At 42.2% G+C, this 25,949-nt stretch overlaps 1 protein-coding gene across 1 annotated transcript in view; it reads right to left on the bottom strand.

The window, feature by feature from the left end:
• The window catches only part of ALG13 (ALG13 UDP-N-acetylglucosaminyltransferase subunit), an 83,762-nt gene that overhangs the window by 12,421 nt on the left and 45,392 nt on the right, over nucleotides 1-25,949 (bottom strand). The window contains exons 18-26 of the mRNA XM_070760129.1: nucleotides 24,274-24,493; nucleotides 21,953-22,066; nucleotides 21,256-21,412; nucleotides 19,566-19,701; nucleotides 16,266-16,325; nucleotides 16,098-16,153; nucleotides 8,548-8,676; nucleotides 6,608-6,773; nucleotides 513-623 (exon numbers count right to left, since the gene is read on the bottom strand). Coding sequence (XP_070616230.1) covers nucleotides 513-623; nucleotides 6,608-6,773; nucleotides 8,548-8,676; nucleotides 16,098-16,153; nucleotides 16,266-16,325; nucleotides 19,566-19,701; nucleotides 21,256-21,412; nucleotides 21,953-22,066; nucleotides 24,274-24,493 — 1,149 coding nt within the window. The remainder of the gene's footprint in view (nucleotides 1-512; nucleotides 624-6,607; nucleotides 6,774-8,547; nucleotides 8,677-16,097; nucleotides 16,154-16,265; nucleotides 16,326-19,565; nucleotides 19,702-21,255; nucleotides 21,413-21,952; nucleotides 22,067-24,273; nucleotides 24,494-25,949) is intronic.

The raw sequence follows: 25,949 nt of genomic DNA, 5'->3' as shown, positions 1-25,949 counted from the left end.
ACATCAGGGAAATTCAGATAGCCCCAATGCCAAGCTTAGAAAGACACAACCAGTCGGTCTATTTCAATCTGTATTCCAAATACTTGGATCAGAGGGTTGCTCCTGGTTCAGCCCGGTTCTGTGAACTGTTAGCAGTGGCAGTGGGAGGCTCCGCCCACCTGCTCCAGACATTTCTGTGCATGCGCACATGAACTGGTAACATGGGTTTTAGAACCCACTACTGACTTGGAGACATCCATGATTATGTTTCCCTTGTCACAGCAGTTAAGCAAAAGGAGAAATATATGTCTTTTAAAAATATTTTGAAAGATTTCTCCAAGCCAAAATAACTGAATCAGAAGTTTCTGGCATTCAAAAACGGTTAGATAATTAAGTCCCACATTGCACTTTAATCTGGATAGTACAAACTAGTTAATGCATATAATCAAATGTAATTCCATAAGCATCTCTAGAATTGACTCATTTTATGCAGCTAAAATTACTCCCACACGTCAGAGAAAATGATACATTACCTCTAGGCAGGTCACTTCCACTCGGATCACAAGAATAAGGGGGTGTACTATTGCCATTTTCCCCCGCATCATTGACAGGCAGAATGGGGGGTGATTGATACACTGACACCACTATTTGAAAAGTGGGGAGATAAGTGTTAAATTAATTTTGAAAGCAGTGGAATCCACAAAACAGACCTTAAAATGTATGCAATGAATCCATTGGGGAAATCAAATCTAAATCCCACTCAATCTTCCCAAAATGAATTTAATCCGGGTCAACAATCCAAGTCAAACTGAAAACCCAAACAGATCTGATCTTGTTGTCTCTGCCAAGTATCTTCTAAAATATGGAACAAAGTCAAAAACACAAGAGGGGTGGCATACAAATCCAATTAAATAAACAAATAAATATAACCAGCTCCTTAAAAGGCTTCCATCCTGAAATATTTGACTTAGAATCATATGGTTGAAAGGGACTGTGGAGGACTTCTGCTCCAATGCAACTCGAGGCAGGAGATTTTATACCAGTGATGGTGAACCATTTTTTCCTTAGGTGCCGAAAATGGGTGCACATGCGTTATCGTGCATGCACAAATGGCCACACCCATAATTCAATGCCTGAGGAGAGCAAACACAGCCCTTCCCCCCTGAGGCCCTCAGGAGGCTGGAAATGGCCCATTTCCCAACTTCCAGTGGGCCCATTTTTCACCCTCCACCATCCTACCCGGAGGCCCACTGGCAGTGGTGGGCTACTAGCTGGAATGCCTACTCAGGCTTGCCTCCGCAGCTCTGGAAGTCCCGTAAGTTTGAACAGAGTTATGCTGTTGTGTCCATGCAGATAGCGAAATCGTGCACGGAGAACGCAGATGTGCCCGTGTTCCAGCATGGTTTTTTGTTTTCACGCATGCGCAGAAGTAAAAATCTTCACCAGAACATGGGTAGACCTGCGTCTCCATGCACAATTTCACTATCTTCACGGGCGCAGCAGCATAACTCTGCTCAAATTCACGGGACTTCCAGAGCCACGAAGGCAAGCCTGATTAGGTGTTCTGGCTAGAAGCCCACCCCTGCCCACTGGAAGTAGCTGGCTGGTGCGCATATGTGCGCTGGAGCTGATCTAGGGCAGTGACTCGTATGCAAGCAAATATGGCTCACATGCCATACTTCACCATCATTGCTGTATGGCATCTCCATCATCTCTCCAGAAGATCGCAAATATGTGCCTTCATCATATTTATGTATGTATGTATGTATGTATGTATGTATGTATGGTGGTACCTCTTCTTATAAATGCCTCTTCATATGAAATTTTTTTGAGATACGAACCCGGAGTTTAAGATTTGTTTGCCTCTTCTTAAGAACCATTTTCACCTTACGAACCCAAGCCCAGATGTGTGTGCTCTCTAACTGCGCATGCGCTCTCTTAATGCCGCAGGGATTTCCCTGTCTTGTGACTGCCACCGCTGGGATTTCCCATTTGCTTGCCGCCCCCGCCGGGATTCCCTGCCTCCAGACTGCCAACGCTGACTGTTGCCGGCCGAAGCGCCTGGGATTTTCCCTTAGCTTGCGGAGGCAGTCTGGAGGCAGGGAATCCCGGCTATGGCAAGGACTGGAGCTTCGGTCTCAGAAAAGGCTCCCTGGCTCACACTCTGTGCCTGGCACCCGCTTCCTCTGGGGGAGTCCCTTCAAGGCACCCAAAGCAGCGGGCTTTAACTCCCCACTCCCCCCATGGGCTCGAAAACTGTCTTAGTTGGAAGGAGCGGTGGAAGAAGAAGCGGAAGCGAGGAGGAGAGATGCGTGCCCTCCTCCTCCATCTCCTACTGATCCCGCTCCACACTGAACAAACTAGAGGCCAAAAAAAGTGAAAAGGCTTCTTGATCGAGGAACGCAGCAGCCGGGGATGAGGGCGCACATGAGCAGGCAGGGAGAAGGAGGAGACAGAATGAATGAGGGTCTGCCTTCCCGGTTAGCATCCTGAGCCCCCTCCTCAAATACCCAGCCACTGTCAAAAAAACCCAAAACCAATAGTGGCTGAAAGTTCCCCCAGGTCAATCACAGGAGAAAGCCTTGGGGGGGGATGGGAGTCCCTCGCAGTCGGTGTGGTGCGGAGTGTCCCATTGCAGTGTCTCCCGTGTCAGAGCCCCCCCAGAATGGGCCTGGATACCGGGCTGCCCACTCGCGCAGCTGCCAGTAGTTTCCCTTCAGGGAGAGAGCGGGTGATTCACCTGGCACCCACCCCCACGGTCATTTCTGCTGCAGCGGCCAAAAGAGGGCAGTGCCCATGGAGTCCTTAGGCGGCTGTGCCTTCAGAGCTGCTGCCTGCCCATTGCGCCCCGCATGTGGCTCAAGGCAGCAACTGCCATGAGCGCTTGGGTCTACCGCCAAAGGCCGGAGAGGGAGGGAGCCAAAGGCAGGTAAAAATGCTGGGTAGCAATGTTCCCTCTAATTTTTTTCTGGTGTGGGCGGAAAAGTATAGTGTCTGCGCAGCAGTCCCCTTGGGACTGGGCGGCACAGAAGTATGTATGTATGTATGTATGTATGTATGTATGTATGTATGTATGTATGAATAAATAAATAATCCCTTTTTTATTAAAAGCAATTAATAATTAAAAAAAAACAAAATCCATTACTATTAAAACTAAAACAACCAGCAAAACCAAAAACATAACTATTAATAAAAACAGGTGAGGGCTGGGTTTTTTTTTCTTTGTTATTATTTAAGTGCTTTTACCATATGCTTTAAATCAAGAGTCACTTCTGTTTCTCTCTCTTTCCTGTCATTCTCTGCCTCAATCATTTTCTCATTTCTCTTTTTCCTCCCCTTTTTTCTATCATTTCTCTCTCTCTCTCTCTCTTCCTTCCACTCTTCTCTCTCTCTCTCTCTTGCTTTCTCTCTCTCTTGCTTTCTTCCTCTCTCTCTCTCACTCTCTTCCTTCCTCTCATCTCTCTCTCTTTCTTTCTTTCTTTCTTTCTCTCTCTCACTCTTTCTCTCTCTTGTTCTCTCTCTCTTGCTATCACCCTTTCTCTTGCCCCTCTTTCTCTCCCTCTCTTTTTCTCACTTTCTCTCTATCTTGCTCTGTCTGTTGCTCTCACTGTCTCTCGTTCTCTCTCCGTTCTTCTCACAGCGGAGGCAGGCGAAGGTGATATTCAATGTCGGGCGTGCGCGCTCCCCATCCCCCTGCCAGCCCGCCTGGAACATTCAAAATAAGAAAAACCTTTGCCGGCTCTAAGTTCTCATGCTCGAGGAGGGGGTAGGACTACAGGACCACAAATGTATTTTTCTATATTCTGGTTGCTTCTCTGCTTCCTTGCTGTGGAGGAAATCAAACAGCCTTTCTTGCTCCCAGCCTCTCCTCCGACCCGTCCTCAACTCACCCACCAGCTGCTGCTGCGACTCTCGGAAGAGCCCAGAAGATACTCGACTCCTGGCTGTGTAAAACAGGAGGAGGGAGGGGAAACGGAGGCTTTTGCGCCTTCTGCCCCGGGAAGCCCTCACCCTGACCCATGCAGGAAGCTTTCTCCTCACCACGCCTCTTGCTGGGGGGACTGGGCAGCGTCCTTCTGGCTGGCGCATCTTGGGCGGTCGACCGGACATTTTCCTGTGTTTCTTTGTTGTTGTGGCGGTGCAGGAAAGCAGCAGCGTTTGAAAAGGGCACCACTTTCCCGGCCGGCGCACGGCTTGACGTCAGGAGACGTCAGCTGCCCCGACAGCAACATGCTCGCCTGGTTCTGCAGGGGGGGAGGCGGCCGCTTCCCCCCCCCATGCGCACTTAGCCAGGGCGCACTTAGCTGCAGCTTTCAGTTTTTGAACCCTGCCCAGGAGCCAATCGCCAAAGGTAGGCTTTTGCAAAAGGTAGGTGATTGGCTCCTGGGCAGGGTTCAAAAAACGTGTGCTGACAGCTGCAGCTAAGTGCGCTATGCCGCACAACTCACCTTAGAGGGAACTATGCTGGGTAACCCGCCAAATGCCGCCACCACTGCTTGACCGCTGAAGAGTCACCAGAGGAACAGCTTGGGAACGGCCTGAGCCTCAGGGAGGCACCAGGCAGCTGTGCCAAGGGGGCCCTTGCGCGCCGCCTCTGCTCCGCATTACACTTTTTCCTCCCTTTCTCTCCCCCCCCCCCCCCGGCATGGGGGTGGCATTCGGCGGGCTACTTGACATTTTTACCAGCCGGGAAACAGGCAAGGCGAGTTTGCAGATGGGTCCTTCCTTTCCAAGGACTCGGCAACGAAACCCTTTAGCTTCACCAAGGCTTCCTCTGAAGTGTGAATGACTTTAAATGACAACTCCTTTCGGAGGGATCCCTCTTCGGTTTTGCCCCAGTGGTGTCTGTAGCTCTAAAGAAAAAGCCACCGTTCACTCCACGAATCTCGGGAGGGACTCACTGTAAATGTAGGGCTGCTGCGTGTGCATGTATAGGCGAACAGTCCCATAAATAAGTTGCACTTTAGTTGACCGGTAAGGTTTCCTCCACGCATCTATAGATCAGCTCATATAAAACTGATAGCAGCAAGCAAGAGAGCGAGAGGTGTGGCTCGCTTTAGACATCCCGTAACGCTTTCCCCTAGTTTTCTTATAACGCATGCACACTTTCGGGGCCCCCAAAAAAGGCAATCGAAGCTGAGATACTTCCATCAAGAACCTCAGTCTGATCTCAATCCTGGCAAACTGGATTGAGTTTAGACCCCCACCCCAGGAATCCCTCGATCCCTCCCTTCGATCCCTCTATTGGAGGGAGAAGCGGGGTGTGGGGGAGAGCAAGAGTGAGTAATTTGAGTAATTTTCATTCATTAGTAGATTCCAGCCATGGTGGTGGTTCTACTCTTCCCATTTACAGGCAGGGTGTCAACCTTCGCTATGCTGCTGCATTCTTTCGCTTGGTTGTCAATAGTTACGGGGTGGGTAAGAGATAAGGGTGTAGGTGGGAAGAGCACAGGAGGAGAGTTAGGTTTCGTTTTCCTAGGTACCAGGAGAAGACCGTTAGAGGAAAAATTCCAGAAGAGTGACGTGAGGGCCAAGATGTCCCACCTGATGAATATGGACATTGGGGATTGGGCATTGTCCCAAGAGGGTTGGAAAAGGGGTTTTGATATATGCTTGTATCGCACCATTTTCTCAGACTTTGCTTTTCTTTCGATGCTTCTAGATCTGATTTTGATAAATTCACTTTTGAACTTTTATAAAAAGGACTCTGAGTTTTATTTGTCTGAATTCTGACTGGCAGCTTGACACAGGGCAAAAGGGGTGAGTTTTGGGATGCGTTTGCATACATTATTCGCTTTTATATTGATTCCTATGGGAAAAATTGTTTCTTCTTACGAACTTTTCTACTTACGAACCTGGCCACAGAACAAATTAAGTTCATAAGAAGAGGTATCACTGTATATGTATGTGTGTATATATGTGTATGTGTGTGTGTGTGTGTGCGTGTATTGTATATATGTATATCTATATATACATATCTATATCTATATCTCTATCATTTTATGTATGTATGTATGTATGTATGTATGTATGTATGTATCTATCTATCTATCTATCTATCTATCTATCTATCTATCTATCTATCTATCTGTATATCTATGTATATGTGTATGTGTGTATATATGTATATGTGTGTATACATATATGTGTGTATGTGTATGTTTGTGTGTGTGTACGTATGCATGTATGTATACCATTTGTGGCTAGCTTTAAGTGCCTAATACACCTTAGCTAATTTATACAAATGGGGCAACCTTGTTTATTCCTTATTCTAATAGTATCAAACTGAATATAGACCTCACAGCTTATGGATTGTAATTTTAGTAGTATTGACAATGCATAAATGATAGACTAGATTTTATCATGGATTTTATCTGTTATTTATCATTTTATCCTACAACTTTTGATTGTGTATTCAATATTTTTTTTATTTGTTTTGGTCTATGACTGCAATAATAAATTTGATTTGATTTGATACATTTGACTCCTCCAGAAGATCAAGTGAATGTCTTCAATGTCTTCTAAGGACTAAACAGTCAATTCTAATTCAAAAATTATCTGGTGGTCCAGAACCATAAACTCAAAGTGTTTTCCCAGAAATAATTCAAAAGTGAAATCCATACTCCACCTGGCCTTCCCACAGGAGAGGTTACTAAGATCGATGGCACAGCATTCTGGGGGGCAGATGCAGTGATAGTGACTTGAGTTGAAGCACTGCAGCTGGAAGAGAAAATGGTGGCTGGAGCTGTATTCACACAGGAAGAGCTGGATATAATGGCTGAATTTACCATAACCTATAAAGGAGAAGGCAGAAGGGTCAGCATCTTTTCGCCAAATGGTGAAATTCAAATATAAAACACAAGGCATCCCAGGAAACAAATGATTTTGCAGAATAAAGTATCTTCTGATGCATTTCAGTTTAAGTAACCCAACTTGAGTGTAACAGTAAACTATAGTTTAGCACTACCAGCATGCATGCTAATAAGTGATTGAAATGAGCTGCATATAAATTTAATAAATAAGCAATTATTAAATTAATAAATAATTAAGGGGTGAAAATTCTAAATCTCTTATCTGAATGCCATATGGACCAAGTGAATTTAATGTTAAACATTCTATATTTTGTTGACCTCATGGAGTATGAATTTTCTGAGACATATTACACAAATGTCTACTGGAACCAAGCACCATTTGCAATGAAATCTGATACAAAACATTAGCAATTTTCCTATTTTTCTTCAAACGTCTCTGGTTTTTAAGAAGTTACTGTGGTTGTATAAATGACACAGCTTTGAAACAGCTGGGTTGGGAGACATCATTGGGAAGAAAGAGACATACAGTGGTACCTCTACTTTCGAACTTAATTAGTTCTGTGACCAGGTTCTTAAGTAGAAAAGTTTGTAATAAGAAGCAATTTTTCCCATAGGAATCAATGTAAAAGCAAATAATGTGTGCGATTGGGGAAACCAGTTTCCTCCCAGGAGATTCCTAGAGAGGCCCCACGGAGGCTTCTCCCTGCCTTTTCCAGTTACAGTTTCGGAGGCTTGGGTTTGTAAGTGGAAAATGGTTCTTGAGAAGAGGCAAAAAAATCTTGAACACCCGGTTCTTATCTAGAAAAGTTTGTTAAGTAGAGGCGTTTGTAGGTAGAGGTACCACTGTACTAAACTGGTCTTTGAATGATATGGAACAGACAGTAACTAAATACAATGATCAATAAAATTAGTGTGGTTGAATGTAATAAGTTTCTCCTAAAGTCACATTAGAGCAGTATTTCTCAACCTCAGCAACTTTATGAGGCATACATATTTACAGAGTTGGAAGGGTTACCCTTGCAGGTCATCTAGTCCAACTCCCTGCCTAAGCAGGAGACCCTACACCTGCCTCTACTTAGAATAGAACTATCACCTGATTGTGAGGCAAGAACATCTAGGTTGAAGTGTGGACTTCAACTCCCAGAATTCCCTTATTAGTCAATTATGGGAGTTGAAGTCACAGAGTAACAGAATTGGAAGGAGCTCTTATAGTCCATCCCATGGCTCAAGCAGAAGACTCTATAACCATTCCAAATATCTCTTCTTAAAAATTTCCAGTGATGGAGTACCCACAATTTCCAAATGCAAGCTGTTCTTCTGATTCATTGTTCTTTCCTCCTTAGTTTTAGGTTGCTTCACTCCTTAATTAGTTTCTATCCATTGTTTCTTGTCCTGCCTTCAGGTGCTTTGGAGAATAGGTTGAAAACCCACCCCTCTTCTTTGGGGCAGCCCATCAAATAGTGGAAGACTGCTGTCAAGTCATCCCCCTAGCTCTTCTTTTCATTAAATTAAACATATCCAATTCCTCCAAACAGTTTTTCATGTGTTTAGTCTCCAGGTCCCTAAATCATCCTAGTTGTTCTTAGCATCTTTTATATAACATGGTCCACACATCTTAAAGACGCTGAAGTTGAGAAACACTGCACTCGAGTTTGAAGACAACTTTGGAAGAAATTCAACAGTGAATTTCCATTTTAGTTAGCTAAATGTTTTATTTCTTTTATCAAAGTTAAGTTAAAATATAAGTTTCACGAACACTTTTGACATCTTCCGGACAGTGAAGCTCTTCTTGACACCAGGTTATGTCCTCAGAGAAATTCACCTTCTGAGAGTAACTGAAGGAGGTACCTGCTTCCTGAGCAGAGACACAATTTGCTCCTGCATCCTGCAGAAACAAGACAATTCATTTTAAAAAGAGCGAGAGAAATGAGAACAAACCTTATGCTATGTTATTAAAGGGTCACTTGGGCTAATGAAAAACAAGAGCTATTAAAAGAGTGTTCAGAGAGATGAAAGTGGCTAAGTCTTTGAATATCGATGTTCTGTGCCAAACTCTGAATTTTGTTTTCTGTTGAATCCCATTATCCAGATCCACCTCAAGACAGGGATTTATGTCCTGATATGCAGCTACAGTGTTCCCTCGATTTTCGCGGGTTCGAACTTTGCGAAAAGTCTATACCACGGTTTTTCAAAAATATGAATTAAAAAATACTTCGTGGGTTTTTTCCCTATACCACGGTTTTTCCCACCCGATGACATCATATGTCATCACCAAACTTTCGTCTGCTTTTATTAAATATCTTTTTAAATAAACTTTAATAAATAAACATGGTGAGTAATAATCTAAATGGTTGCTAAGGGAATGGAAAATTGCAATTTAGGGGTTTAAAGTGTTAAGGGAAGGTTTGTGATACTGTTCATAACCAAAAATAGTGTATTTACTTCCGCATCTCTACTTCACGGAAATTCGACTTTCGCGGGCGGTCTCGGAACGCATCCCCCGCGAAAATCAAGGGAACACTGTACTTCAAAACCATGGTTTCTGTAATCCTCTTTTGTTCAAACTGGTGCCATTCAAATGTTCTGGACATCAGGTCTATGATTTCTAGAGAATAGACAGCTACACAACCAGATAGATCAACAACTGGCTGACTAACCGTATCTTCAATGGGTCCAAGTCCACATGGAGAGAAATAAGCAGTGGGGTACTACAAGGTTCTATCCTAGGCCCAGTACTCTTTAATATCTTCATATAAATTTAGATGAGGGAATAGAAGGGGAACTAACCAAATTTGCAAATGACACCAAGCTGGTGGGCGTAGGTAATATCTCAGAGGACAGGCTCAGGATCCAGATGGATCCTGACAGACTTGAACACTGGGCCCAGTCTAATAAAATGAAATTCTATACAGAGAAAAGTAAAATCCTACACCTAGGTAAGAAAAACCAAAGATAGATAGATAGATACATAGATACATAGATACATACATACATACATACATACATACATACATACACTGGGTGAAACCATACTCAATAGCAGTGACTGCAAGAGGGATCTCAGAGTCTTGGTGGACAGCCAACTAAATATGAGCCAGCAATGTTGAGCTGCAGCCAAAACAGGCAATATAATCCTAAATTGCATTAATAGAGGGATACAATCTGGGACTAGGAAGGTACTAATACCATTCTATAAAGCCTTAGTTAGATCACATCTAGAGTACTGCATCCAGTTTTGATCATCACACTACAAAAAGACATTGAAACGCTAGAGAAAGTGCAGAAGAGAGCAACCAGGATGATCAGGGGACTGGAAACTAAAACATAAAGAGAGGTTGCAGGAACTGAGCATGGCCAGTCTGGCAAAGAGAAGGTCCAGGGGAGACATGACAGCAGTCTTCCAATTCTTGAGGGGCTGCCACAGAGAGGAGGGGGTCAGGCTGTTTTCCGAGGCACCAGAAGGCCAGACAAGGAAAAATGGATGGAAGCTGACCAAGGAGAGATTCAACCTGGAAATTAGGAGAAATTTCCTGACACTAAGAGCGATCAATCAGTGGAACAGCTTGCCTACAGAGATTTATCTGAAATGGTGTAGGGATTTCTGCTTGAGCAGGGGATTAGACTAGATGACCTACAAGGTCCCTTCCAACTCTAATAATAAATAAATTTCCACAGAGCTTGCAAATCTAGAAGGCACCAGGTCAATGAAGTCTGAGCGAAGGAAGTACATCAGTATGCAGTTCCTGTGGAGGTCTTTGAACCATGAGGGACTCTCGGTGCTCTCTGTGCTTACTTGTTTTCTTGCAAATATTTAATTACCCAAACTTGATCGTCAGTGCAGCCCTGATGATGTTACTGAGTTTGGGGAATGAAACCTCTGCAAGAGAAAGAGCAAGCTCAGAGAGCAACAGCAATAGCATTTAGAGTTGTATGCAGTGATCTCTCATTTTTCACGGGGGATGCATTCCAAGACCACCCGTGAAAAATGAATTTCTGCAAAGTAGAGGAAAGATATTTTTTATGTATTTAATGAGTATTTGGACTTTTAAAACCCACCCTGTATTGTTAACAACCCACCGCTGCTGACCACTGAGAGAGACCGGCTTCTCTCAATGGTCAGCAGCAGTGGTAGCGGCTTTCCTGTAGTTGGGTGGTGGCGGATGATCTTCAGAAAGTTGAGAAACATCCACGAACTGGAGGACAAGACAAGACGAGCCATCCCCGTGACGTGTGGGCTGAAGGAAGCCGCCGCTGAAGTTTCCCATGCACACACATACGCACAAACCGTCCCTGCCCCGGTATTCTAAGGCGCGAGGCCTTTGCCAGGAATGAGGATGGAGGGGGGGTATTCATTTTTCACGGTTTTCCTGGACTCATTATCCGCGATATAGCAGCCATAAGCCCCCTTTGAAAAAACCCGTGAAGTAGCGAATCCACGAAAGATGAACCGCGAAGTAGCAAGGGATTACTGTACCACTTCGTAGTGCTTTTACAGCCCTCTCTAAGCGGTTTACAGAAGGAGCCTCTTGTCCCCAACAATCTGGGTCCTCATTTGACCCACTTCAGAAGGATGGAAGGCTGTGCCAACCTTGAGCCGGTGGTGAGATTTACAGCTAGCAGTTAGCTGAAGGAGCCTGCAGTGCTGCACTCTAACCACTGTGCCAATGTGGCGTCCTGGTGAGGGGCACCAAGGACCCCTCATTTCAACTCTGAGCTACAAATATACTCCTTTATTTGTGTCTTTGAAGTATAGAGCAGAATTTCATCTCCATCACAACTCAGTGGCTATTGTTTTGCGCTAAACATTTATCATGTGAGCTAGTTTTGGAAGCCATGTGGATGGAGAAAGAGCAAGATATATCCAGTTTTTTGACACATTCTATTGGGCTTAGTCACCACTGGACCTCTTACTTATTTGTAAAGAGAAAAAAAGACAACTTTTGAAAATATTCAGAAAAGTGAACATAAGCCCTGTCGCAATAAGTTAGCCATCAACAAAATAGTTTTTATATAGGAACCAGTAGTCTTCAACTTAGTCTTCAACAATAAAAGTAATGGATCCTGGAATTACAGCCACAAGTCTTTACTGTTGTTAAATGGGTTACCATGCGACAATGCCTGGTTTACAACCTTTTTTGTAGATTCATTAAGTGAATCTGTTTTATCCAATGTACATTTTTTCCCTATAAGGTCTATTGTTCTTTCCAGCACTCTTACATTGTTTAACACTCTTTGTTAAAGATGATACACCATTCTTTAATACCTGAGGTAACAAATTTCCGCTTCATAATTACACATAAAAACCATCTGGCTAAGAAACAAATTGGTGTTTAAAGCTGTAGGATTAAGATCTTACAATTGCTAACAAATCCAATAACCACGCAGGGTCTCCCATTCTGTAAAATGATAACATCGAATTATTGTCTGCTCCATAAGCCAGATACAAAAGTGAGACCAATAATAATAAAACCCCAACAAACCAGGTACTGCTTACTAGAAAGATAGCTAAGGACACCAGGTGTAAGGACTCCGACTTGAGCGAGTGGTTGGACTATATTCAGGGCGTCCAGGGGGAAAGCGTTTTGAAATTCCCTGATATTTCCCTGACATTTCCCTGTAACTTGTGATCTAGTTAAGGCGCGGTTGTAGATTATATCATACCAAATGGCTAAAACGAGGAGAAATATCAATAGCTGAGGAAGCATGCTTGACTCTGCCAGGCAGTGCGATCCGGGTTTTTTTTACACGATTTTCTCTTGATTTTAAACATTTTAATACAGTCTGTTTTTTCCCCCTGATTTATTCCGGTTTTTTCCACAAATTCCCTGATACCTCCCAAACCACCGATTTCCCTGATAATGCCAATTTCTCCGTTTTCCACAACAACAACAACAACAACAACAACAATAATGAAACTAATAGAGGGATACAACATGCTGCTATCTTTAGGGCAAGCAGTGAGAAAACAGGATTGTTTATGGTCTGCATGGCCAACAGAAGTTGGTCCCTTGGCCAATATTTCTTCCAACATGAGACAGCCTGGTATGGCCAGCATGCCTCTGCCAACTCATCATCATCAAGTTGTTGCAGGACAATTCGACATGGCCCATTCATTGTGGGCATAACTCATCATGGGTATCTGGAAGGAGAGCCATGCTGATGGGTGGGTGAGCAAGTGGGCAGAGTGCAGAACAGCAGAGGGTTCTCACCAGAGGGACAGCCAGGCAGGCAAGTGAGTGAATGTATGGGCAAGTGCAGAGTAGCAGTGGTGTTCAGCCCATGCGGTGGTGAGTTGCCCCATGGCAAATTGACTGTGTTGAATTGTCCGATGACTTGGCGATGATGAGTTGGCAGAGGTGACTTGGTGGCAGGGGTGGGTTCTAACTTACCTTGCCACCAGTTCCCTTCCTCTTGTGTGTGGACACACGTGCAGTGCCGAAAACCAAGCTTGCATGCATACAAGCAAAAAACAGGGCTTCTGCATGTGCACAGAAGCCCAAAGCAAGATGGCAGTGCCATAGGCGCCGCCATCTTGTTTCTGGCTTCTACACACATGACATAGGCACCACCATTCTGCGCATACACCATAGGCACCACCATTAGAACGAAGCAGTCAACGAAGCAGTGGAAGTGATGTGCCGGTGCCTGGAGGCTGTTAGGGTCTGGATGGGTGTCAACAGACTCAAACTCAACCCTGATAAGATGGAGTGGCTGTGGGTTTTGCCTCCCAAGGGCAATTCCATCTGTCCATCCATCACCCTGGGGGGGGGAATCATTGACCCCCTCAGAGAGGGTCCGCAACTTGGACGTCCTCCTCGATCCACAGCTCACATTAGAGAAACATCTTTCGGCTGTGGCGAGGGGGGCGTTTGCCCAGGTTCGCCTGGTGCACGAGTTGCGGCCCTATTTGGACAGGGAGTCACTGCTCACAGTCACTCATGCCCTCATCACCCTGAGGCTCGACTACTGTAACGCTCTCTACATAGGACTATCTTTGAAAAGTGTTCGGAAACTTCAGATTGTGCAGAATGCAGCTGCGAGAGCAATCATGGGCTTTCCTAAATATGCCCATGTTACACCAACACTCCGCAGTCTGCATTGGTTGCCGATCAGTTTCCGGTCACAATTCAAAGTGTTGGTTATGACCTATAAAGCCCTTCATGGCATCGGACCAGAATATCTCCGGGACCGCCTTCTGCCGCACGAATCCCAGCGACCAGTTAGGTCCCACAGAGTTGCCCTTCTCCAGGTCCTGTCGACAAAACAATGTCGATTGGTGGGACCCAGGGGAAAAGCCTTCTCTGTGGCGGCCCCGGCCCTCTGGAACCAGCTCCCCCCAGAGATCAGAATTGCCCCACCCTCCTCGCCTTTCGTAAGCTCCTTAAAAGCCACCTCTGTCATCAGGCATGGGAGAACTGAGATATCCTTTCCCCCTAGGCCTATACAATTTATATATGGTATGTTTGTGCGTGTGCTTGTTTGGTTTTTAATAAGGTTTTTTTTTAGTTATTTTAAATATTAGATTTATTATATGCTGTTTTTATTATTGTTGTTAGCTGTCCCGAGTCTACGGAGAGGGGCAGCATACAAATCAAATCAATCAATCAATCAATCAATCAATCAGAACACTCCCAGTTCAGGAAGTGGGGGGAAATTCCCACTACAGGTTCTATAGAACTGGTCCAAACTGGGAGCAATCAACCTCTTCTTGGTGGTGGTGAGTGGCCGCATCGAGCTGCCTGTGCCAAATTTATTTATTTATTGTATAGTAGTTCCTCGATTTTCACGGGTTCAAACTTCGCAAAACGGCTATACCACGGTTTTTCAAAAATATTAATTAAAAAATACTTTGCTGTTTTTTTCCCTATACCACGGTTTTTCCCATCCAATGACGTCATACGTCATCGCCAAACTTTCGTCCGCCTTTAATAAATATTTTTTTAATAAACTTCAATAAATAAACATGGTGAGTAATAATCTAAATGGTTGCTAAGGGAATGAGAAATTGCAGTTTAGGGGTTTAAAGTGGTAAGGGAAGGCTTGTGATACTGTTCATAGCCAAAAATAGTGTATTTACTTCCGCATCTCTACTTCGCGGAAATTCGACTTTCGCAGGCAGTCTCGGAACGCATCCCCCGCGAAAATCGAGGGAACGCTGTATTTACCATATTTTTCCTCCCTAAAAGAGGCTGATAATTTGGGTGTGTCTTATACTCTGAATATAGCTTTTTTTCTAGCCCTAACTAGCTGCTAACAATCTTCCCAGCTCTTACCTCGCAGGCTCTCATTGTTTCTGCCAATAATGTTTTCTAAGTCCTAAGTTTTTGCAGAGTTTTTTCATTGCTCTATCTTGCTCCAATAAGTTTCCTTCCAGCCCTAATCAGGTGCTAACAAAGTTCCCAGCTCTTACCAGCTTGCAAGGACCCAGATTGTGGGGGCAATATGCTGGCTCGGTTAAAAAGTGCTATTGCTAACATGTTGTAAGCCGCCCTGAGTCTAGGGAGAAGGGCGGCATAAAAATCAAATGAATAAATAAATAAATAAATAAATAAGCTCTTTCATTGTTACTCTCTGTGAAGAATGTTTTACAAGCCTTAAGTCTTTGCAGGTTTCCTCCCCCCCACCATTGATCTAACTTGTTCCAAATGTTTATTTCCAGCCCTAACCAGGGGCTAACAATGTTCCCAGCTCTTACCCACTTGCAAACTCTTTTGTTGTTACTCTCTGTGAAGAATGTTTACCAAGCCCTAACTCTTTGTAGGGTTTTTTCCATTGCTCTACTTGCTCCAAATGTTTCTTTCCAGGTGCTAATGATGTTCCCAGCTCTTACTGGCTTGCAAGCTCTTTCATTGTTACTCTCTCAGAATAAAGTTTTTTTAAAGCTCTAACCAGGGGATAAAATAAGGTACTGAAGCTGACCAGACTAAGCTCAGATGAATACCTGGTAAGCAGATTCTTTTCCCTATTTTCCTCCCCAAAATGTAATGTGCGTCTTATACTCAGAAAAATACGGTATATGCCACTCATTCCAGAATGGACTCAAAGTGGAGTCCTAGCCCCCTTCCAATATTAGCAACTGAGCCCCTAACAAAATAGGAAAGCTGACAACTATTTTACACACCCATCTGAGCAAACACCATTTTCATTACTATGTGCAAACTGGTAGAAATTTGTACAATTCAAGGACTACTGTTCACAACAGGTATTATATGACAGGGCCAAATTGGAAATTGCTTTCACATCTCTCCTTTGAAGTTGTAGCAGGCTCCGACCATACTAATTTCAATGTTCTTAATTAAAGCTTACCAAATTTGCAGTAGATTCAGCTGCATTAAATACTGTGGTTGTTTCGCACTCTGGATCTGGAAAGCAGGGAGAAAGATGAAGTTGAAGGCAGCAGCTCTTGAGTATAACTATTTACTACAAAACCAATAAATTTATAAGCAAACATTTAGGGAAATACTCTACTCTCACCTGTAGGAGTATACAGATAATCTTCAGGATATTCTTCTTGAAAAGCAGAGGGTAAGTGCACTATTAGAGACACATATCAGAAGTAAATTTCATGTAAAATAAACAATTCCAAGAGAAAGGATGAAAATCTAGCCTTACATTTTAGAGTCATCTAATTATCTAAAAAGTTTCAATAAATTTCTCCTAATGCTTAATGCTTCCAATTCCACAATCCCCAAATTGTACAACTGCTAAGCAATTCTGATTGGAGAATTTAGGACATCAAGAATTCTTAAGATCTGGCTGTGTAAAACTGGATTAAACCACGGCATATGGCAACAACAGTATTATTGTCTTGTTTTGTTAATCTATTCAAAACATTAGCTAGATACAAGGTCAGCAAAGTTCAGGTTGCTAGATTAGTATCAGGTTAGTCTATATAAAATAACTAGATATAGCCAAAAGTTTTAGGACAACATACTTTGCTTCAAGGAAGAAACCTGTTCTCCATTACAGCTAGTTCTCTCAACTTACAATCACAATTGAGCTTAAATTTCTATGGCTAATCAAGATAGTTGCTAAATGAGTTTTGCCCCATTTTATGATTTTTCTTGCCAAAAATTGTTAAGTGAAGGACTGTTTGTAAGTCAATAATTATGTTTATATTATTATTATTATTATTATTATTATTATTATTATTATTATTATTATTATTATTGATTTGTATGCCGCCCCTCTCCGAAGACTTAAGCATAATGTCTGTATAATCAACAAAACCAAATTGCATTATTGATTTAATTGCTAATCTTTTTAAAAAGTCAACTACTTAAACTGTCAATCAAACTATAATATAAATGTAATATAATATAAATAATATAATATTTATATAATAATATAAAATCAATTCAAAATAAGAATTTCTAAATGCTTAGAAAAACATTCAGTGCTTATGGCTACAAAGTACAGTAATACGTCGTCTTACGAACTTAATTGGTTCCAGGACGAGGTTCGTAAGGTGAAAAGTTCGTAAGACGAAACGTTTCCTATAGGAATCAATGGAAAAGCAAATAATGTGTGCAAGCCCAAAATTCAGCCCTTTTGCCCATTACTGCCGGCATTCAGATCCTTGTTCAGGGGTGAGGTGGTGGACATGACCTTCCCAGTGCTGCTGCTGCTTCTCAAAGGGAAACCACCGCCGCTGCCAATATCCTCTTGTCCTGGCCAGAGGGATGGAATCCGCCGGGATGTGGCAGCCCTACCCTTTGGGAGGGCAGGGCTGGAGCAGAGGGGTGGCTGCAAAAGGGCTGACTCGGCGAAAACACTCCCAGCGAAAGGGCTGTGAGAGGGTTTTCTCTGAGCGCTTTGGGAATGCCTGCCCAGCCCCTCTCGCAGGCCCTTCGCTGGGAACGCTTTCATCCAGGGCTGTCAGCAAAGAGGCTGCAGGAGTGTTCCCGAAGCGCTCAGAGAAAGCACTCTCGCAGCCGCTTTGCGTTTTTGGTTTGGGGGGGCAGGAGGGCCGGCCTGCCCCCCCTCCCCCAGTGCTTCGCCTCCCACCAGGCAAGAGGGCTCAGGAGGCAGGTTCTGCTGGCCAGCTGTGGAGGATCCTGCGGGCCGAGGGCGATGGGTGGGATGAAGGGGTGGGGAGGACTGCCCTGCTTTGCATTTTTGGCTGGGGGGGCAGGAGGGGTGGCCTGACACCTCCCCCTCAGCGCTTCGCCTTCCGCCGGGCAGGAGGAGGAGGAAGGGGGGCATCTCGACCAGCCACTGGAAAGCCAAGGGAAAATCCCAGGCTCTTTGGCTGGCAGTCGGGAAGCGGGGAATCTCGGCGGGGGTGGGAAACGAATGGGAAATCCCAGCAGTGGCAGTCACAAGGCAGGGGAATCCCTGTGGCAGTAAGAGAAAGCATGCGCAGTAAGAGAGCCCACGGACCCAGGCTCGGGTTCGTAAGATGGAAATGGTTCTTAAGACAAGGCAAAGAAATCTTAAACCCCGGGTTTGTATCTCGAAAAGTTCGTATGACGAGGGGTTCGTAAGACGAGGTATCATTGTACTTCAAACATTTGGCATAGTAACAATTTTGGAAAGGTAACAGATGCATTTGAACTTTTTAACATTCATGCTATGCTAGGTCTAGATTCTAATTGAGAAACACATTTTAAAAATAATGAAAAAAACCACTGGTGCCTGCAATTGTACATCCTGAAATTTTCAGATCACATCTATTCTGAAAAAATAACGGCATGTTCCATTTCAAGCCAGGAGACTTCTGCAAAGAATTTTTAAATGACTTTTTAAAAACTCCTAACCAATTTCCCAAACTTTATAAAGGAAATGAATTAACAGTAAACCTGGCAGAAGGCATATTTTTGCTTTAAGAGTTATGAGTTGGTATAATTCAAGAAAGTTCTCTTGAAATTTGTAAGTTTGAACAATAGGATCCTTGACTTACAACTGGTTGCATAGCAACAATTCAAAGTTACCTGTAATCATTTCCACGTGACATGATTGAATTTTGGGGACTTGGCAAAACGGACATTTGGAGTACCTCATCATTGTGTGAGTATGTTTCACAACAGTTTTGCCGAAAACTGGTAGTTACTTCCAGTTTTCTGCAAAACTATGTCCCTAGTGAACCATTAGTTTGCTTAAACATTCACAGTGTTTGCTTAACAACCATGGGATTCACTTAAAAAACTGCCACAAAAAATGTTGTAAAATCAGTTCCATTATAGTCATAATTTGAAGAAAAACTACCTGTCTGCGCACATCTTATTAAGCAGAACAAGTTGGAAACTGGCAGCACAGTACTGCAGACTACTTCGGCTGACTACTGGATGTCAGGAGTTCAATCCCAACCGGCTAAAGATCGGCTCAGCCTTCCAACCTTCCAAGATTGGTAAAAGGAGGATCCAGATTGTTGAGGGCAAGATGCTGACTCTGTAAATTGCTGTAGATCTCTGTGAAGCAGTATTTATTTTATTATTTATTTATTATTTTATTTATTTGATTTTTTTGCCGCCCTTCTCCTTATATTCAGGGCAGCTTACAACATGTGAGCAGTATCACTTTTTAACAGAGCCAGCCTATTCCGTGTCCTCATTTTACCCACCTCAGAAGGATGGAAAGCTGAGTCAACCTTGAGCCAGTGATGAGATTTGAACTGCTGACTTGCAGATCTACACTCAGCTTCAGTGGCCTACAGTACAGCACTTTACCTGCTGCACCACCCTGGTTCTAGTGTTAAGATATAAATCTTAACACTAATGTTATTGCTTAGTCTTAACACTAATGCTATTGCTTATTGCTATTGTTTATCCTTACCAGTTTCAGTTGGTTCCTCCACTTCTTCTTCTGAATTATTCAACTCTGGCTTGTTTGATGGGATGGAGTTTGAAGTACTTCGTGTCACCCAGAATCCTGCAGGAGCAGGAACTATCGGAGCTTGTTTACCCCGATTCTGAGAAACAAGTCAGATTATTTATTAACATTCATGCCTTCACCTTACTGCAAATATTCAGAATAGTTTCAGTATTTCCTTCTAACCCTAATGGTATGGAATAGGTGTGCTGGACTTCAATAGATATGAGATGCTTTGAAATATGCTGCATGATTCTAAAAGGTTTAAGAAACAGCTTACTGGTCTTTCCAAATTTGGATGAGAAAAAATGTTTATTAATAATTAGAACCTTCAGAATTTATTTTTAAAAATCAGTGCATATAGAACAGGGCAGAAAGGGCAAAAATATTCATGTACAAAAACCTCATTTTCAGGTTTCTTTCACAAGCAGAGAATCTCTTTGTTTTGGCACTTTTGAAATCCCTAACTTCAATTTTATGGCAGCCGAAGTTGCCCTGAGGGTTTTATTATTATTTTCTCAGAATAAGATTTGCCAACACACACTTATACCTTTGAGAGATACTGTTCAGTTAGCAATTTAGTTCCCTTTTAACCCCTTTAAACAATTTTGTTGTGCACCGCTCTGTTAATAAATTTTAGTCCCATGAAGAAAATTGAGAGCCTGAGGCTTTGCAATTATTTTTCATCTGTGTAGATCTTTTCCCATAATGAGGATTTAACCAAACTTGATTATTCTTCCTAACAGCCTGCTAGATTAATTTAAGACTCGTGAACTTACCCCTTGCAGTCTTGTCCACTCTATCCTACTGCCTATCCGTAAAAGATTTACTCTCCGGGGCCCGTCAATTAAACAATGTCAGCTGGTGGGACCGCAAGGGAGAGCCTTCTCTGTGGTGGCTCCAACTCTCTGAAACAAGCTACCTCTTGAGATCTGTACTTCCCCCTCCCTACTGGCCTTCCAGAAAGGGGTAAAGTCCTGGCTTTTCTGGCAGGCCTGGGGCCATTGATTAGAGGATACACCTTCGAGATCCGGCCATAAATGATACAAATAGAATAGAACAGAACAGAATTCTTTATTGGCCAACTGTGATTGGGCACACAAGGGATTTGTCTTGGTGCATATGCTCTCAGTGTACATGAAAGAAAATATACATTTGTCAGGAATCATGTGGTACAACACTTAATTATTGTCATAGGGGTCAAATAAGCAATGAAGAAACAATCAATATTAATAAAAAAATTAGGATACAAGCAACAAGTTACAGTCATACAGTCCAAAGTGGGAGGAAAAGGGTGATAGGAATGATGAGAAAAAACTAGTAGAAATAGAAGTGCAGACTTAGTAGAAAGTTGACAGTGTTGGGGGAATTATTTGTTTATAGAGTGATGGCGTTCTAGAAAAAACTGTTCTTGTGTCTAGTTGTCTTGGTGTGCAGTGCTCTGAAGCGATGTTTTATTATGGTTTTATTGTGGGTTTTAAATTGTTTTAAACTGTTCTTCTTTTTAGATGTTCTAATATTAATAATTGTATGTATGTTTTGTTCTCTTTGGTTGTGAGCCACCCAGAGTCCTTAGGGAATTGGGCAGCATACAAATAGAACTAATTAAATAAATACTTTGGCATTTTTCAAATTAATTAGCTCAAAGACTTACAGGTAAAGCAGGAAAATTTGCATCATCCCCTTCTTCAATCTGATAGAAAGTCATAGTTTCTTCTACACCTCGAGGTTCCTCCCCGTTCTCGGATGAATATCCATACTGACACTCCTTATTTACACATTGCATCTGTCTGCGACTACGGCTGTATGAACTTCCAGAATGATCAATAGGTTAAAATCTCACCACCACCACCATATATTGCAAGTCTAAAACATTTGAAAGAAAACGCCTACAGCCGCAACTAGAAGACCAAGGTATATTTGTGCCCAATTGTTACCAGACTGGCACTTTTAGCAGTTAAGATTCACGTAAGGTGGCATTGGCCTGTTGCATCAACAAAGTTAACAGTTTGGAATCTGGGCTGCTCTTAAAAATGTCTCAGTTGGAAACAGTTTAACATTGCTTCAAGGATACAGAAAGTTGCATCCCTAGAACTGAAAAATTTAGAGGAACTGGGACATCGGTAGAAAAGTATTTTACAGGTAAAGTCTGAAGTCTAAAGACAGTTGACCCCAAACGATAGCTGAGGAATAACACTGACCACCTAGTGTATTGGATTAAAACAATAGGGTTTTAACAATGACCACCTAGTGTATTGGATTAAAACAATAGGGTTTTAATAATGAACGCCTAGTGTATTAGATTAAAACAATTTAATCTAATAGTGTATTAGATTAAAACAATTACTTACCGTGATCTATACGAGAAGTTATCATAGCTCTGATAACATCTCTTTCCTGGACTAGGATAAAATGCTATTTCTGGCCCAGTGGTGTTGTTCCTGTTTATAAATCGGGCAGATCCCCTACATTTCAAAGGATAAAAAAGCAAAGTAACTACGAATTTAGAAGGCTCAAGGTGGACTCTTAACAAGCCCCATTCAGGTACCTCTGCAAAGAGAGTCCAGGCTCAGCTATCGTTTGGCATTGTGCAAGTTAAGAGAAAATTGAACTGCCACTTGGCTGGTGTGCTATAGGGTTCCTGCTTGGGCAGGGGGTTGAACTTGATGGCCTTCATGGTCCCTTTCAACTCTAACAATAAATAAAATAAATAAATAAATACAGTGTGTGCAAATTGTGCAGGGTCCTTCAACCCACCCTGTTACTTTTTAATTGCATGTCCCAAAGGTGGTTTTTTTCACAAGGCAACTGGACTTTATTCTTCCTTGAAGACCTTTTGCTTCTCATCCAATAAGCTTTTTTTTAGTTCTGGAGAAGTGAACTAAAGAAGCTTTATTGGATGAGAAGCAAAAGGTCTTTTCAAGGAAAAACAAAATCCAGTTGCCTTTTGAAAAAGCCCCTTTGGGACAACCAGGGCCTGGATGACTGAAAATTGCTGTAGACATTTTTAATTGCATGTGAACTCTACTGTGTCTCACTTGAGTAAAAGTCAAAAACACCTTCAGGTTCACCTTGTCTACTGGTGATAAGACAACCATCCACAGATGCGAGTGGTGTAGAAATTTAATAAATATGGCTTTCTTTGCAGCAATACAGAAAGCATTTGCTGGAATTACAGCTTTGGATATCTTTTAATCTTCCCAATTTGGTTTATAGCTCTGGGTTTTCCTAGATGAACTCAGTTATTGTAAGTTTCTGGGTTTTTGAAAAAGAACATTGGGTACTACCCCTGTGTAGGTCATATTAGTTGGACAGGGGAAGAGAATGAGAACATTTATTGTCACTGTTACTTTAAATTAAAAGTTCCCCCAGTTTGGACATAGCATTAATTTACAGAACATAGTTTGGAAAAAGAGTGTGTATGAACCACAAATCACAAATGAAGTCAAGTGTTGAAACTGTGGTTTAGTGGGCTAGCAAATTCTCAAATTTAATCACCCTTCTGTCCACCACTTATAGGTAGTTCTCGCTTAATGATAGTAATTGGGAGCAGGATTTGGTTGCAAAGTGGGACATCACATGACTGTGGACAGAACTTTGAGGACAGGCCATAAGTCTTTTCATTCAGCGCCATTCTAACTTGGTTGAGGAACTAACAGCCATTAACCAAATACAGGTAGTCCTCAGCTAATGACCAAATTTCTGTTGTTAAATGAGACATTTGTTAAGTGAGTTTTACCCTGTTTTACTTCTTTTCTTGCCACATTTAAGTGAATCACTGCAGTTCTTAAGATAGTAGCCTGGTTGTTAAGTGAATCTGAGTTTGCTTGTCAGAGGATCATGTGAGCCTGGGACACAGCAAGTCATAAATATGAACCACTTGCCAATCATCTGAATTTGGATCACATGATCACGGCGATGCTGCAAAGGTCATAACTCACACAAAAAGGTTTTAAATCACATTTTTCAGTGCCATTATTACTTTGAATAGTCACTAAATGAATTGTTGTAGGTTGAGGACTCCCTGGACTACCTCTATGTACACTTCAGTTAAAATATTCCTTTCTAACGTGCAAGTGAAGCGTGTGAGAATAATGTTGGGAGAGTTTTGCGCATGCGGGAGGTAAACCCACCAACTAGCCACAGTTCACCACTACACCTAACTGAAGTCTTCAATGAAAAACACAGCAACAGGCTTTCTTGTAAAAATATATTTTACTTTTCTTCTATCCACAATACTATCATATAACTCTTATTACATTCACCACTGCAACCACTAAGCACTAAGCACTAACTACAAACTACCTAGCACAAACCACTCTATAACAAACCACACCTCTGCAAGGGTGCTACTCCTATTATATAGGTTACCGCCAATCAGGTTGCAATACAGTTAGCAAACCCATGATTACATACTGATTATGGTTTACATCAGCCTTTCCCATGGTTACGAACCATTTACTTGCATTGTAATATTACCTCCAGAAATAAACTTATTTCTGACAAATAAAGGCTGCAGGAACAGAGAACAGAGTTCTACGGAGCTCTGTGGATATTTTATGACACTATTATGCTCAAATCAGCATGATGCTTATGGCTGAAATCAGCAGTGCAACCATCTCTGAACTGCCTAATGGTGAAATGGGTGGGAGAGATTTACAAGTCTCCTTACCTCGACATTCCGTAGCCCCGGCCATTTCTCTGTGAATTCTGAAAATGGTAATGATCATAGGGATTTGGGGAGCCGTGGACCAAAGATGAGCGATCTGATGCGATGCTGTGCTGCAGACGAGGTGGCAAGGCAGGGTGGCCCCTGTTATAAGCCACAGTCATGTAGATTTCCTTTCCGTGCACTTTCTTGAACAGTTTCTTCCGCGTTTTCATGTCCATATCTGGAAGGGGAAATAAGAATACTTGAAACTTTGGCTAGGATTAATCTGCAACTGGGTCAAGTTTTCTTGTGGGGTTTTTTTTGTTCATTTGTTTCTTTGAAATAAAGCAATACTAGAGTAGACTGCAAAGGGCCGGGGCCACAACAGAGAAGGCTCTCCCCCGTGGACCTGCCAGTCAGCATTGTTTGGCCGACAGGGCCCGGAGGCAGCCAATGCTGTGTGACCTAACCGGTCACTGTGAGGCAGAAATTGGTCCCATAAATAATCTGGTCCAATGCCATGTAGGGCTTTAATTTTAATTTTAAAAAATCCCCTCTTCTTTTGGAATCAAACAACAAGCAAGGATTATTTGTGTGTCACGTTCCAAAACTCAAACCCTCACCTCTTTTAGCCTGTCCAAGAAAACTCTTCAGATATAAGAGTAATTTAATAGATCTGCAGGATGGTAATTAGAGAGGAGGTGTCACATCTTTGGAGACGGAGACAGTGGGAATGATCTCAGAAGGTACAAAAAAGCTGATATTTTAAGTGAAGTGTCTACTTATAGAAAATCAACCATGATAATTTCCTTCATTCTCTCTCCAGATAACTACTTTATGAGTAAAGTACATTTAACAACGATAAACTATTGAACCAAGATTTGTTGCAGCAAGTCCTTAAAAGATTGCGAACTTTAAATTTGTTTGCTTTTTTAGGCAGAGTAAATTTTTCAAAAAACCCAGTAAAATATTTCCATCTTGCCACAAGGTTATGCCAAGTCTAAAAACATACTTACAGTTCCGTTACAATTTAACACAGGAATACGTCAGGGATTAAATGTGTGTTCACCTAATGAATGCTTATGGCAGGGTTGATTTTAATATTCTTCATTTTCTGAATGCTCACCATGTTTTATGATTTTGTGTCATTGTAACTTTACTGCAGTATCTATCCACGTTTAGATCAATTTTACTTTATCTGGTTAAATCTGCATTAAATCTGCATTTCATCAGGATATTTCCAGCCAGCAGAAAAATATTCTTTAAGAATAAGGAATGTTAATAAATAAAGAATTCTAGCCAAAATTCACATATATCTCCATAAACAATAAATGTTCCTTTAAGAGAGTTGCTTTAATAATAAGTTTTCAAAATTGATTCTCTTTAATTAATGTGGAGGGGCATCTTTCAGCCAAATCAAGTGCTTTAAAATGATTAATCCAGGAATCAAGTTTGACTTCAAGAAACATTTACCTTATAATTGCTTAAATATGGCAGTGATAGTCCAGCAACTAAAAAAAAAAGAACTACTAAGAAGTTTGATCTACTGGATATCACAAGTCAATTATTGATAACATCAAAACTGAGGAATAAAGTATTTATCTAGGATTCACATTTTGGTGACCTCTTACCCAATCTGCTTGAGTGCTAACTTGAAAGGATTTTTTAAAGACTTCTACTACACTGATACTGTGAAC

The sequence above is a fragment of the Erythrolamprus reginae genome, chromosome 8 (genome assembly GCF_031021105.1).
Source record: "Erythrolamprus reginae isolate rEryReg1 chromosome 8, rEryReg1.hap1, whole genome shotgun sequence".
Taxonomy (NCBI): domain Eukaryota; kingdom Metazoa; phylum Chordata; class Lepidosauria; order Squamata; family Dipsadidae; genus Erythrolamprus; species Erythrolamprus reginae.
Note: the sequence above shows the minus strand (reverse complement) of the source record. Positions and strands in the feature narration are given on the sequence as shown.